The sequence below is a fragment of the Carlito syrichta genome, unplaced genomic scaffold (assembly GCF_000164805.1).
Source record: "Carlito syrichta isolate Samal-C Ts95f unplaced genomic scaffold, Tarsius_syrichta-2.0.1 Scaffold130505, whole genome shotgun sequence".
Classification (NCBI taxonomy): Eukaryota; Metazoa; Chordata; class Mammalia; order Primates; family Tarsiidae; genus Carlito; species Carlito syrichta.
In genome coordinates this window covers 258,538-275,341 of record NW_007074601.1, presented here as the reverse complement: position 1 = coordinate 275,341, position 16,804 = coordinate 258,538, and the positions used below count along the sequence as shown (strand labels likewise).

General features: G+C 32.3%; 1 protein-coding gene across 2 annotated transcripts in view; it reads right to left on the bottom strand.

Moving 5' to 3' along the window:
* KLRF1 (killer cell lectin like receptor F1) overlaps positions 1-15,823 on the bottom strand; it is an 18,911-nt gene extending 3,088 nt beyond the window's left edge. The window contains exons 1-4 of one of the 2 annotated variants that reach the window (XM_008049089.1): positions 15,739-15,823; positions 11,587-11,685; positions 6,343-6,498; positions 428-567 (exon numbers count right to left, since the gene is read on the bottom strand). In XM_008049089.1, the coding sequence (XP_008047280.1) occupies positions 428-567; positions 6,343-6,498; positions 11,587-11,685; positions 15,739-15,823 (480 nt within the window). The remainder of the gene's footprint in view (positions 1-427; positions 568-6,342; positions 6,499-11,586; positions 11,686-15,738) is intronic. The other variant, XM_008049090.1, reaches the window with a different exon arrangement.
* Positions 15,824-16,804: the final 981 nt, after the last annotated feature.

The following is a 16,804-nucleotide window of genomic DNA, read 5'->3' as shown; positions in this document are numbered from 1 at the left end:
GAACCAGCTTTTTGTTCATCGATTTTTTGTAATATCTTAAGTCTTATATGTCCTGGATTAGGGTTTTTATTTTGGTGATCTGGATTCTTGTGCTGAAGTTAGGATTTTTGTGGTCTTGCTATTCCAGCTTCATTAGGTGGCTTGTTAGGCTGTCAATTTCTGTTCACACACACACACACACACACACACACACACACACACACACACATACTCGCAAGTTGAATACAAGAATCCTGGCCTGGTCTAGCATGAGCAAAGTAAGGCATTCACTTCTAGTACAGAATTTGAGAGGGTGTCCAAGACTTGGTAACCAAAACTCATGTGATTTAGTGATGTTTGATATTTGAGAAAAAGATAAAGATATTTGAGAAAAGCTATTTTTAACTGCAAAGAATCAATGACATAACCCTGACATTAAACCAACTACCATTTCAAGTTGATCCTGTATGACTAGTAGGTGAGAATTTCTTCCCAAACAATGCATATAACTGTCACTCCAACTTTTCATCTCATTAGAAAACCAGTAACAATTTTCTTGATATTTGAGCCATTCTGGTGGGCACAGTACTACAGGGAAATGTAGAAAACAAAATAAAATTAAATTAAATATGCATCTCTGAAAATTGACTTATGTGTTCTAAAAATAAGAGTAGACCCATAATAAAATCACTCATAGCAACTGTTCGGGGTCACAAGATGGGCAAAATGTAAATAATAAATAATAATCTTTGGAAATTAAGATAAATAATTTAGAAAAATAAAAAAATTTAGACACAAAGAAATTTTTGATGCCAAGATCTATTATACCAACTACAATGGCACATACAACTTAAAATTGATATTTCATTAGTGGTATTTGAGAGATTAGATAATATATTATATTATACCACTTACTTGGAATTTATCCACATAAAGTTTTAGAATCTTTGCCTTTGTAGTTTTGCATGCATGTCTTTTCTCTCTTGATAAATAATATCAAGATTAATAACAGTTTATTTTCAACCTCTTTATAGTTATAAAATCATCACGTTCTTTGATTTTCTTAAATTAAAATTAAATTTAGGTATTCTCAATGGAAAATATTAACAATTTTAGCATAATACTGGGAAAAAGTGAGGCATATATAGCAATATAAGTGAAGGCCAATATAACAATTTTAACTTGTGACCCATTAAAATCTTTCTCTTTTTTATGGAAGCAAAATTCATGTAACAAAAAATTCACTATTTTAGCCATTTTATAGTGCTAATCAGGTATTTTGTACATCCACAATGTTGTACAGCTATCACTACTATCCAATTTCAGAACATTTTTATTAATGCAAAATGCAGAGCATAAACACTAAACAATCACTACTCATCCCTGAGCCCCTGGCCTTGGCAACCACTGGTCGGCTTTATGTCTTTATGGATTTGACCAGAATGGGCCTTTCATATACAAGAGACCATAAAATATGTGGCCTCTTATATGTTTTTTTCATTCAGCATAATGTTTTCAAGGTTCATAAAAGTTGTAGCAAGAATCAGTACTACATTCTACTTTATGACTGTAGAATATTCCAGAGCATGTAGGTAGCACATTTTGTTTATCCATTCATTGAGAGACATTTGAGTTGTTTTCACTTTTTGGCTATTCTGAAGGCTGCTGCAATAAACATTCATGTACACATTTGTGTATGGATATATGGTTTTCCATTCTCATGGGTGTGTACTTACACAAGAGTTGAATGTTGATTTATATGGCAATTCTGTTGAACTTTTTGAGGAACTGTCAGACTGTTTTCCCAGTGTTGCAACATTTTACATTCCTACCAGCAGTGTATAAGCAATTTCTCAACATCCTCAGAACTGTAAATATTTCCTCTTTTTGTTTGATTTAGTGGTTTTCCACTGTGGCTGTGGTTTCCCATTTTCTAATGACTAATCATATTAAGCATCTTTCAAGTGCTTATTGGTCTTTTATAGTTTTTTGAGAAATGTTTATTTATACCCTTTACTTATCTTCATATTGAGTTGTCTTTTGGTTTTCAGTTATAAAAGTACTTTGTATGTTGTGAATATATCTTTTCTGAAATATAATTCACACATATTTTTTCCTAGTTTGTTATCTTTTCAATTTTACATGTGAGAAAGATGTGAATTTTGGAAGGGCAGGGCTGAAATGTTACAGACTGAATATTTGTTTGCCCCAAAATTTATATGTTGAAATTCTACCACTCAATATGATGGTATTAGGAGACGGTGCCTTTGAGAGATAATTAGGAATAGACAAGAATCAGAACAGGATTAGAGTCCCAAGAGAGCTTGATTCTTTTTTCTCTCTGTCATGTGAGGAATCAATGAAAAATTGGCAGTCTGCGACAGACAAGAGGACCCTCATCAGAATCTGACAATGATGACATTGTGAAATCAGTCTTCCAGTCTTTAGTAAAGAATTTATTTCTGTTTATAAGCCACCCAGTTTATGGTAATTTGCTATAGCAACTGAAACCATGTAAGACACAGTCTCATAACCTCATCTAATCCTAATTACCTCCCAAAGACCCCATTTCCAAATATCTTCACATTGGAGATTAGGACTTCAACATATACATGCAAGGAAGTGAGGCAACCAAGTGAAGATGAAGGCAAAGTGTTATAAATCTTCCTGCAATTTTGTTTTACTGAGCAAAACATATTAACTAAGTCTATACACCCAATTCCACTTACCCACACTGTGTTTTAGGTAATTCATTAAAGCAATGACATCCAATGGGGTTTTAATAAAAAGATAAAAAGAATAATTCTATTTAGCTCTCTACAGTCTATAGTTAGCCTTCACTCACTAGTGGTGACTTTAGTCAGCATTGTTTTTTTTTTGAGGTTATACAACAGTTAAGGTGGTAAAAGGGTGATCTACTAGGAGCAGCCTTCTGTCATGCCCATTGTATTCCTATGTGAGTGCAGGTTCCAGCAACTAGTGGATACAGAGGCAGGTGCAGAAGGTAAGGATCCTCCAGAAGTAAAGAGAAGTGGAGAAGATTGCCACTGGTGACATCTATCTAACCTTAGTTTTGTAACTTCTTCACCAATTTATCAGAGATTATCTGATCTGGAACTCCTTTTTCTGTTAAGGTCCAATGCAAACTCTCTTGCTCTTCTCAAGGCTCACTCAAGAAAGAGCTGACTATAGGCAGTTGGTCTGGCCTAGAAAAAGGGTAGTTTTGTTATCAATAGTAATTTTGATTTTGATCAGTTAGGTGTTATACTTGAAACTTACAGACAACACTTTACTGAGTGTATCTTCCATGAATTTCTATGAAATTAGGAGCATCTATGAAGTCTTGAATTGTTTTAGCACTATCCACCATTTTGTCTGTAAAGAGGATTTATGTCTGCCAGGAGGATACCCAGGAATATTTTTATAAAATAAAGACAAACATGTTAGTCATTGTCAGTTGGAGCAAGGTATAAGAGTTGGGAAAAACAATAGACTAACTAAAAATATTAAAAGAAAAGGCTGGGGAATGAAATACTTCTGGGAAGAAGGGCTTTGAATATCTTACACAAAATTCTGAAAATCTGCAAGACCAGGCTTATACCCTGGGCTCAGTGCATGCTCAGAAATGACAAAAGAAAGTTCTAAGAACTCACCTCTGACTGACCTTCAGGTTCTGTACAATCAAGAAATGAAAGTTAAGGTATAGTTGTGGACAAACTGGGTGAGCATTGAAGGAGTGGGCCTGCACACAAGCAGATCCCATTTGCAAAGACTGAGAGATTTCATTGTTATTGTTGTTATTCCAGGTGTTTGAAGACATCGCTGTTAAATTACTAGTGGACAACCAAGCAAACAGAACTGAAACTTCCGTAGCTACACACATCAAAGAATACTGGGGTAAATATTCATATTGTTCAATTTGTCAATCAGTTCTTAGACATGATACCAAAAGCACAAACAAAAAAAAGAAGCTTAGATAAATTGAATTTTATCAAAATTTTAGAAATGTGCACATCAAATAATCTTATCACAGAATTGATGTGAGAACATACCAAATGAAGTAATATATTTGTGTATCATCTATTTATTGTTTGTCTTTTAAAATTATAATAATCATATAACATAAAAGTGTATTTTTTATTACTAAGATGGCTAAAGTAAGCATTGGGAACTTTAAAAAGAAGATTATTGGTCTAGTCTTCTTTTCTAAATAAAGTATGAGACATTGTTAAAACATAAACAACTATTATTGGTTTCAAGTCCTTTAAATATTTTTTAAATAGTAAAAAATCCAATAAATAGACCTGGGTGTTGACAAGGACATGGAAAAATTGAAACCCTCTTACACTGCTGGTGGGAATGTAAAATGATGCAGCTACTATGAAAAACAGTTCAGTGAGTTTTCAAAAAGCATTTTCATATGACCCAGAAATTCCACACCTAGGTATATACCCAAGAAATTGAAAACTGGTATGCACACAAAGGCTTGTACACATATATTTATAGAAGCACATTTCACAATAGCCAAAATGTGTAAACAACTCAAATGTTTATCAACAGATAAATGAACAAATTGTGTTATGTACATACACACACACACACACACACACACACACACACACACACACACACAGATATAAATTATATTATTATTTATTTTCAGCCATATAAAGAAATAAAATGCAATGTGAATGAGCTTTGAAAACAATACACTAAGTGAAAGAAGCCACATGCAAAAGGCCAAATATTGTATGATTCCATTATATGAAAATCAGAATAAGTAAATCCAGATCAAAAAAAAATTAGTACTTGTCAGAAGTTATGGGAAAGGAGAATGAGGAGTCATTTGTTTATTTTTTATGGATAAGATTACATTTTGGGAAAAGTTTTTCAACTAGATACACATAGAAGTTGCACAACATTTAAATATTCTACACCATTAAATTGTTCACTTTTAAATGTTTAACTTTATGAATTTTACCTCAATTTTTAAAATATAAAAAAGGAAATACCTTTGTATAGTTTGGTATACAGTAGTCATACCAACTTTGATGAATCTTTAATGGCATGTATAAGATTCCATGTTTACGTACTAAAGCTGCCTTACCTAACAAAAGTATCATTACAATGATACCCATCATAATGACAGACATTACAGATGATCAGACAATAAAATATTTAGTAAAAGCTACAATATTACAATTGACTTGAGACTTATGCACATAAAACAGACAATAAGCCAAAGTAAAAGAATCACAATAAATAGATCATGAAATATATGAATTTTTCATATATGATAAAGGGGGTAACAGCCTCATGGATTAGAAAAAAAATCCCTTGATAATCATAACATAAATTTATCTGGACAGTCACTACATCATATCACACAATAAAATAAATGTCAAAATGCTCAAGGGGTTAAATATTGAAAAGTTAAACTAAAGTATTTGAAAGTAGAAAAGAGTGCTTTAAAATTCTGTATGAAGCTGGGCTCGGTGGCTCAGCCTGTAATCCCATGCTTTGGGAGGCTGAGGTGAGTGGATTGCCTGAGCTCACAGGTTCGAGACCCGCCTGGGCAACTTGGCGAGACCTCATCTCTACAATAAATCAAAAATTAGCCGGCGTGGTAGCGTGTGCCTGTAGTTCCAGCTACTTGGATGGCTGAGGCGGAAGGATCGCCGGAGCCCAGCCAGTCGAGGTTGCGGTGGCCAGGAGCGGCCACTGCACTCCAGTCTGGGCGACAGAGTGAGACTCCAACTCAAATAAATAAATAAATTAATTAAATAAAATTCTGTATGATTGGAATTTTTAAGCTTAAAATCATAACACATAATTTGTTAAACATAATGACTTTAAACTATATTTTAGAAAAAATTATTAATAAATCTGTGTCAACTTGACTTTAAATTCCTGGAGGGCAGAGTCTACTTCTTATTTCTGGTTTACAATTTTTCCCCCCCTTGCAAAATAATTAAAAATATATAAATCAAGTTTTGAATGAAACTTCTCCCTCTCTCTCTCTCTCTCTCTCTCTCTCATACCTATACACACCTTTCTCCTTATTAGACTGTAACCTACTTGAGGAGAAGATATTTATCTGCTTTGACTACATATTTAAATATAGCACTGTGGTGTCTAGAGCTTTATATGCAGTTACTCCTTATTAATTCTTTGTTAATGCAATGAATAATGGATAAACTCTAAAAGATACAAAAAAAAGTAAGCACTTTTCATATTTTTATTTCATCTGTAGTAAACCTTTATCTGTTAATTTAATGTATCATATACCTGATCAATAGGCTTTTGCAAATTTAGAGAGCCCAAAAGATCAAATCTAGTATAGGCCAAAGCTTTAAGACATACCTGTCTGTTCAGCAGATTTTGAAACACAGACGTCCATGCCCTTTTTAACTATATTTTCTCTTGTGTCATTATTCACTTTCAAGTCTCCAATGTCATCATACTGGGTGATATTAGAGTGACTTTCTTTCAGGCATTTTAGCAATACTCCTTGAGAAACTGAAATGCAGGATTATTTTATAGTTAGGTAAATGTTTTCTCTATGTAATGTATCAGAGTCACATGCTTTGGAATTATTCTGATGATTGGAACAAGAAATTATTGAAAGAATAACTAAAACATGTTTTATATTTATTAGTGAACAATAATTTCAAATATTACAAATCAATTCATTTATAGAGCACATGTTTGATGAGGGTTTATTCTGTGTCAGGTATTCCTAAGAACTGTGATACAACAGTAAATAAAGTTTCTACTCTAGAAAGTACAGTTTTTTTCCCAAGCTTCTTAATATTTTGCTGAAAGCTCAAATCCTATATTTAGCATATTGTTCCATAATTATTTAACACTTGTTTCCTCCACTAGCATAAGAGATCTGTCACAATGAAAATTTGTTTTTAAATTAGTGAAATTTGTAATAACATTTCAAGTTTTGAAGTTGCTCAGTAAATATTTGTTGCGCAAAGGCAAGAACACACAGCACAACTTTAGATAACATATATAAAATATTTAAGAAAATGGTAAAATGGTAAAATTCTATATAAGTGTCTGACAATTTAGAAAAAATGATTCCAATCACACACACACCTTTCTCCATATTAGACTGTAAGCCACTTGAGGACAAGCTATTTACCTGGTTTGACTAATTAAACATAGCACTGTGAAGTACACTGTATAGAGCTTTACACATAGGTGCTCTTTATTAAATCTTGGTTAATGTGATGAAGAAGGAATGGATAAATATTAAAATATGCATAAGAAAAAAGTAAACACCATTAATATTTTTATTTAATTATGATTTTCTAGCTCAGTCCACCAACAAGAAATATCCATCTTAAACTATATGAACCCAATACAGGAGCACCAGGTTTTATAAAACAACTACTGTAAACTAGTACAACCTCTGTAGAAAACAGTTTGGTGATTCCTAAAAGATCTAATAATTGACCTATATGACACTACCATCCCCCTTCTGGGAATATATCCAGAGGAACTCAAATCACACTATGAAAAAAATACCTGCACACACATGTTTATTGCAGCATTATTCACAATAGCAAAAATATGGAACCAACACTGCTGCCCAATGAAAAGAGGACTGGATTAAAGAAAAAGTGGTACATATGCACAATGGAATATTATGCAGCCTCAAAGAAGGACAAAATTATGAACTTTGCAGCAACTTGCATGGTTTTTGAATCTATAATACTCAGTGATCTATCACAGAAACAAAGAACAGAGTACCACATGTTCTTACTCATAAGCGGACCTTGAAAGATTATCACAATACTATACAAAAGGGATTAGCAGAGGAGGGAAGGCAGGGGCACACCTCATCAACAAGGGTACCTGCATAATGACAATTTGTATACCTAATCCTGAGCTGTACCCCACATCTTTAAAAAAAAAACAAAAAAGAAAAAAGAAATAAAAGAAAAAAAGAAAAATAAGTAAAATAAGAAAGGACACTGACTTTCACACAATCACAGTTGGAGACCTAAATACCCCACTCACAATCCTAGACTGATCATCAAGGCAAAAAAATCAACAAGGAGATCTGAATCCTTAACTTGACACTCAATCAAATAAATGTAATAGACATCTACAGAACGCTCCATCAAACAATTACAGAGTATGCATTCTACTCATCAGCACATGAAACATACTCCAAGATCAATCACATTATCAGACATAGATCAAGCATAAACAAATTTCAAAAGACCAAAATTATACCATACATCCTCAGATCATAGTTGAATAAAAATAAATATTGCCACCAAGTTCCCTCCAAAACACACAAAGACGTAGACATTAAACAATGCTGTTGAACGACTTCAGGGTTAATACAGAAATCAAGACAGAAATAAAAAGATTCCTGGAAACAAATGAAAACAAAGACTCATCAGAATCTCTGGGATGCCACGAAAGCAGTGTTAAGAGGAAAATCCATTACATTACATGCACACATCAAGAAAACAGAAAGATCACAAGTAAATAAGCTCATGTCACACCTAAGAGAGTTGTCAAGGCAAGATCATCTAAATCCTAATTTCAGCAGAAAAATCCAAGTCACTAAGAGAAATTCACAGTTGCAGGGTATAGAAGACAAAAATATCATAGAAAGAATCAGCAAGACCAAAAGCCGGTTCTTGGAAAGGATAAATAAAATCGATGGACCTTTGTCCAGATTGACTACAAAAAGGAGTGAGAAAGTTTAAATAAACACAATTCAAAACGAAAAAGGTGAAGTCACAACTGACCCTGGAGAAATTCAAAAGATCATCACAGATTACTATAAACAGCTGTAGGCAAATAAACTAGAAAATCTAAAGGGAATGGAGGACTTTCTGATATTACACAACCTCCCAAGGTTGAAACAAAAAGAAATTGAAACTCTAAACACACCAGTAACAGCCTGGAAAGTCAACTCAGTCATAAGAAAACTCCCCATCAAAAAAAGTTGTGGACCAGATGACTTTCCACATGAATTCTACCAGATATATAAGAAATAGCTGATACAATCGTATTCAAAGTATTCCAGACAATCAAGAATAACGGAATTCTCTTCAACTCATTTCATGTGGCTAACATCATACTGACACCCAAAACTGGCAAAGACCAACAGGAAAGATAATTACAGGTCAATTTCTTTGATGAACTTGGGTGAAAAAATTGTCAACAAGATTCTAGCAAATTGGATCCAACAACACATCTCAAGAAACATCCAACATGACCAGGTGGGTTTCAATCCCAGAATGCAGGGCTGATTCAACATTCACAAGACCATAAATGTGATTGATAACATTAATAGATGTAATTACTACAAACCATATGATTATCTCATTAATGCAGAAAAAACATTCAACAAATCCAGCATCGCTTCTTGATAAAACCCTTGAACACCTAGGCATAGAAAGAACATTCCTCAAAACAATGAGGCATCTATGATAAACTCATGGCTAACGTTATGCTCAGTGGGAAGCTGGAAGCATCTCCTCTAAGAGCCAGAACAAGACAAAGTTGCCCACTCTTATTCCTCCTATTCAACATAGTGCTAGAAGTCCTTGCCAGAGCAATCAAGCAAGAGAAGGAAATCAGGGGTATCCAAATAGGAAAAGAAGTTATTGTATCTCTCTTGGTGGATGATATGATTCTGTACCTAGAAAACACTAGGGAATCAAAAGATTCTTCATACTGATAAACAACTTTAGTTAAAGCCTCTAACTGCAAAATAAACTTGCAAAATACAGTTGTATTCCTATACACCAGCAACAAGCAGGTGGAGAACCAACTAAGAAGCACAATCCCATTCATAACAGTAAGGAGAAAAAAAAAAAGAAATTCCTTGGCATCCACCTAATCAGAAAAGTGAAAAACCTTTACAACAAGAACTACCAAACACTGCTCTAATAAATCAAGAATGACACAAACAAATGGAAAATACCCTCCATGCTTATGTATTGGAAGAAGCATTACTGTCAAGATGCCCATCCTACTCAAGGTCATTTATAGATTCAATGCAATACCCATCAAATTACCAACATCACTTTTTACAGACCTGGATATGACAATACAGAAATTTATATGGAAACAAAAAAGATCACGAATAGCCAAAACGATCCTCAGGAAAAGGAATAAAGCAGGAGGTATCATTATTCCATACTTTAAACATTTTTTACAAGGCTACAGTAACCAAGATGGCATAGTATTGTTACAGGAGTGGACACATAGACCAATAGAACAGGATAGAGATTCTGGAAGCAAAAACTCAGTCTCTCAACTAACTCATCTTCCACAAACCCACCAATAACAATCATCGGGGAAAGAAGACTATATTTAGCAAATGATGCTGGGAATACTGGCTAACCCCATGGTGAAGAATGAAAGTGGACTCTTATCTATCACCATATACAAAAATAAACTAAAACTGGATCAAAGATCTAAACATATGACTTCCAACAATAAGAATCCTAGAAGAAAATGTAGGAAACATCCTTATGCACATCAGAAAAGGCAACAAAAGCTTGATCAAGTCCCCAAAAGTGAATGCCATAAAAGCTAAGATAGACAAGTGGGACCTCATCAAAATGAAAAGCTTTTGCATAGCAAAAGCAACCATGAAGAGAATAAAGAGATAGCATGCAGAATGGGGAAAAAATTGCAAATTATGCACCTGGCCAAAGCCTAACATCCAAGATCTACAAGGAACTCAAATAAAGTAAAAGGGAAAAAAACAAAAACCCCCATGAAAAAGTGGGCAAAGAACATAACAGACACTTTTCAAAAGATGGTATACAAGCAGCCAACAGGCACATAAACAAATACTCAGCCTCCCTGTTTATCATAGAAATGCAAATCAAATCAATAAGATACCACCTAACTCACCATGAATGGTTATCATGAATAAGTCAAAACAAACAACAGGTGCTTGCATGAGTACAGAGAAAAAGAAACGCTTCTACACTGGTGGTGGAAATGCAAACTAGTTCTGCCTCTAAGGAAAACAGTGTGGTGATTCCTAAAAGGACTAAAAATTGTCTTCTTATATGATCCAGCAATTCCCCTCCTGGGAATATACCAGAAGGAACATAAATCCCTCTATCAAAGAGACACATGCACATGAATGCTTATTGCGGCATTATTCACAATAGCAAAAACATGGAACCTATCCTGCTGCCCACTGAAAGTGGGCTGGATAAAGAAATATGGTAAATATACATGATGGAGTATTATGTAGTCACAAAAAGAACAAAATCATGGACTTCAGAGCAACTTGGATGGATTTGGAGACCATGATACTGAGTGAACTATCATAGGAACAAAGAACTGATTACTGCATGTTCTCACTCATAAGTGGGCCCTAAACATTATTCACATTAGAACAAGTATGGGCACTGTTAGAAAGGGAGAGAGGACAGTAGGGAGCATGTAACAACACAAAGGGTACCTGGTCTACTCCCAAGGGGGAGTGAGGGCCAGATAGAAACCCCAAAATTCACCTCTATGCAGCCTGCTTATATAGTTAATTCGCACTTGTACTCCACAACTCTATAATAAAAATAAATTTTAAAAAATTATTTAACTTACCCATCAGGATCAAGGAGATCAAAGCCAAAGCCAAAATACTATTCACTGTTCCAGAGATTCCCAATAAGATTTTATACCGGTGCAACATCACTGAATAATCTAAGATATTAATCACGTAAGTTAGCTTTTAAAAGTATGTTTCCAAGAAATAACAGTAGTTATATTGATAGGATTGTATAAGATATCAGTTTTTAATATTTCAAAGAGTATTAAGCAATTAAAGGCATAAGGGATAAGGAAATAGAAAAAAATGTACATTCATTTTATTTAAGAATTATAATACTCTGGATGGTCAGAAGCTATGATACATGTTATGCCATCTTAAACTGCTAATATTTTACATTAACTAGTAGAAATAAATAATTTTAATCTATGCACCTAATAATTCTCCAAACACATACTCATGAAATACATATGCATTTACATAATACTTTTATATTCACATAAATAAACACTTTCTAATTAACCATTAGTTTAATTTAATATTTACAAATCATTTGAAGCTTTTTCATTTACTAAGGATGCAGTATGAATCAGAACAAAAATTTCAGATATCCTGCTATTCTCATCTTTAAAAATTCTAACGTACTTCGTTACCTATGGAATAACATTATTGCTTCTTCTTACATGGTCAACTTTATAAAAATGAGAACTGGCTTGCTTTCCATATATCTACATTGAGAGGTTCAAGATAAGAGTGTTCATTCAGTGATTGTTATGTTCAAGAAATGATATAATTATACAGAAAGTAAACAGTTTCACCCAGTCCTTGAAGTACATATTTTATTATTTATCTCTGCCAAATTAAAGAAAATGTAGATTTGGTGGCCACTGACTTATAAAATTATATGAATAATTATTCTGAATAAATGAACATCTATATTTTGCAAGAAACTTTATATAGTTTATACAAGTGCATCATAATAACTGATAGAATCATTCTCTATAACTGTGACTATTCTTATTGTTCAGTCAATAAATTGAATTATTAATACGGAAATCTATATTCCAAATACATTTTAAGCCCAATATAATAATTGAAGTTGCCAAACTCTGTCAAGAAAGACCATGACAAACCCTGCAGAATAATATTTCAAAGAAAGAGTTTGCACCTTTTTTCTCATAAAAGCATTGACAAAGATATTAAAATAAAATTTATCAGAACTCATTTAATAAATACCTTGCATTTATCAGATCATTTTTTAAATGTTTGATGTGTTGATAATGGCAAGCAATAAATTTCAAGAAACAAAACACATGTATTAAAATGTCACATTTATTTTTAAAAATATAAACTATCAGAAAACATGAAAATAAAGAAGGAAAAAGGTAGTTGAAATTCAACTCAGAGTAAATTATTTCTCATAAGCAGTACAGTATGACTTTTACAACATGAACTTGAGGAATACTAAGACTTAGAATTATGGAGAAAATAACACTTTCATTATCCTGTGTTTTCTTTGGTAAGAAAATGATATAATTTAACTTTAAAAAGTTAAAACACAGTTTTTTATAACCAAAAAATAAGAATTAAAAAATGTGAAAATAAAAAACATCAAAACCAACCAGTCTTACAAAATGTTAAATATGCACGAAAAATTAGAATATATTGCAACCATGTTGGGTTTATTCTATAAATACGAGCCTTATTCAATATTGGAAATCCACCAATATCATACTAACAGAGCTAGAAGAAAATGTATCATCATCTCAATAGATAGAAAAATGAAATTGATAAAATGCAATACCTTTATGTTCAAAAAGCAGGAACAAGTAGATACTTGTTTAACATAATAGTTTTATGTCTAATGAAGCTATCATCTTACTCAATTGAGAAATATTAAAGTTTTGTTGCAAAAGTTTACAAAAAACCAATGATATCCCAAATCTTCTTTAATATTAAATATTGTTTAGTAGATATCTAATGCAATCAGACAAGATAACCCAGTTAATTATTTAAGAATAATATGAGTACATATTTGGCAAAACCAAAAGAATCAAAATTTTAAAAATCTCACAATCTCATAAACAATAATTACTTAGTAGCTACAGTTATAAAATTAACATACAAAAGTAAATGTCTGTATAATCCCATAACCATTTAAAAATACGGATGAAAGGAAGGCCTTACATATGGGTAGCTAACCAAACAAAAACAAATACACAAAAAGAAAGGAAAACATAAACTCAGCAATTGCTCCAAGCCAACATGAGGAAAAGAAGAAAAACTAAAAACTGAATAAAGTGAATACAATCGTGTTCTGGAATAAGAAGACTAAATGTCATAAAGATAAATTCTCCCTAAATTGATTGATAAATTAGGACATAATAGGATACTGAAGTGCTATATCAGGTTTTGTTGCTGTTGTTGTTGTTGTTTGTGGTGAGAGAGCCTGCAAAATGTATTATAAAGTTATTTGGAAGAACAAACAAGTGAGAATAAGTAAACATTAAAAAGATAAAAATATAAAATGGTAAAATCTTATGAAGGGAGCTAGATTTATGGAAGGTGTATTTCTCTGGAAGTACCTTACCATATATTGTAAGTTTGATTCTGAAAACATGTGAATGTTTTATATAATTATAAAAGAAGTTAAAGCAAAATGAAAAAGACAGTGATGCATAAAATAGAATGGAAAATGGAGAAAAGGAACATAAGTAGGTATTGTAACTTCACCATAGAGAGAGGAATTATTTGAAGTGGTTTTAGAACATAATTTAACTGTGTGTGCTCATGGAATATATACTAAGGATTAAATTATAAAACCTGCAAAAATATTTTAATCTCTTTTGAGTAATTATATTATTAGTAATAACATTTATACAGTAATTCTGAAATTATTGTATTAGTGGGATACAGTCATTATGCAATTTCTTCCTATCATTGGTAACCAGAATTTCCAACATATAAGAAAAGATTTACAAATATACAATCACAAAATTAAATGAAAATCTGTAGTCACAATGTTCCAATTGTCAATCTAATTATATGAAATATATCTTACCTCCACTTTACTAATATTAACAAAAGCTACAAAATGTGGATATTAGTATGTGCCACTTGAATATCTGGTAGCCACAAATCTACACATTTTGCCTTCAAAGAGACATCGAAGAACAGAGTGTGAAAAAATTTCTGCACAGAGATCACTACATTTTGTGGTTGTCAGTTTTAAAATCTCTAGTTTCCAAAAGCAAAACAAAAGTTGAGTGTAGAGGGTGAATAAAAAACTTTTAAAATGTGGGATTTGTAAAAATCCACTTGAAAGCCCCAATAAATTTTTTATAAATAGGCACATATATGTAACTCTAAGATGAATCAGTGATATGAGTGCAGTAATAAAAGGCTATGGGATGGAGTGACTAATGTATAAATAAATATTTCTCTGGGGAAACTAATGGATTTTTAAAGATGGTGATGCTTGAGAAAGGACTCAAAAGATAAGTAAAATTTCCATAGGTGGAAAAATTATCAAAAGAGATATATTTAGAAAGGAATAGCACAGGATAGATATTTTCTATAACTGTGATTATTTGTATCTTTCACTTCTGTTTATATATTTTTGCCATATCACATTAAGGTGGTAGAATGGCTTCACCATGTGTAGAGGGTATGCTTAAAGCAATAAATTAAAATGTTGACTATTAGTGTGCAAAATTTATTTTGAGTCGGCCTAGTAAAGAACATATTTTAAAGTTTTCCAAAAGTTGAATTACAAATTAGAATTAAATGCCATATTCTATGAATAATAAGGAGGTGAATGGCACCAAGTATTCACTAATTTAAAATCATTAATTTTAGTTTAATATATTCGTTTCCTGAGAATATATCCTTAATAAATTATACTATACAAAATATCATAAGCAAGTGTTAGCACCACATTGATAAATGAGAGAAAGAGGGAGAGAGAGAGATGATCCTACAGAAATTTTGTCAGAGTAAATGAAGGAACATAGTTAAAATACTTTATATAGTGCCTGAAATTGGTGTTTCTTAAATTATTAGAGTGGTTGATATTTTAAAATTATTATTATGCTTAAAAGAGAAGGAGAGAGAGAGAAACACCAAAAAAATTAAACAGTCCGAGAACACAATAGAACAGAATACTGGAAACTAATTTACTTTCTGAAAAGCAAAACTAAATTCCATACCTTTAAATGTAAGTTCAGACATTTGGATTGAACACTTTTTCTTCCACTGTACATTCAATGTCATGTATCTTTCTTTATCTTCCATCGTGATTTTGAGTGAATGTGTATGTATATGTGTTATGATTCGTAATGAGGTAAGAATAATAAACCTGCTGCTGATCAGAGATTCTCCTCAACTTGTCCTTTCAGGGCACACAGAAGAGTTCACAGTTTCAGTTATTGGTGAAAACCTCAGAGGAAATGTGTTCTTTAAAAAACATTTGCTTCACATGACATAGATAACACATAACTTCTCAAGTCTTCACCACATATTGAATTGATTGTGTTATTGGGTGCTTTAAAAATTTCTCTGAATAACATACCTGTTAAGTCAGGAGAATAGTAATTATGTACCTTTAGAGCTGAGGTAAATAATTCGTAGCTGACTTTTGTTTTAGTGTAAGTATTTATATGAAATTTGAATTACATTCCCTAATATATTGATATTTATTGTAAAAATGCAATTTCCGAACAATGAAATTTTATGTTCTTATTCTAAAACATTGATTATAAATTATGCCAATAATTTAATCACATAATTTGAAGAAGAAAAATAAATGCTGACAATTTTTTGACATTCTAAGACTCATCTTAAGTAATAAATAAAAGCAGGGCAGAATTCAGGAGGAAAAAAACCCATATTTCCAATTACTTTTTTCTGGTATATTAAGGCAGTGTGCAATCTTGATAATATCTTTGAAACTTGCAATTGAACATTAAAAATAGTTAACCAAAAATAGATGAACATGCCTTCTCTTTCAATATCTAAGTCAGATTACATTTACCTTTTTCTGGATTTCAATATTTAAGACTACTGAGTTTAGTCTACTTTATGAGTACTATCAACATGAAAACCGAGGCAGCTGGGGCTTTCCAAGAGGGGCTGACCTTGCATGAAGCTTGTGCAATTGACGGAGGTAAAGATCCTAAACAAGAAAAGGAGGTCCTTTTGCTGTGGTGGAGAACTGGTACTCTTTGATTTGTAAGGATTTATATATATATAAATTGATACACATAATTTATATAT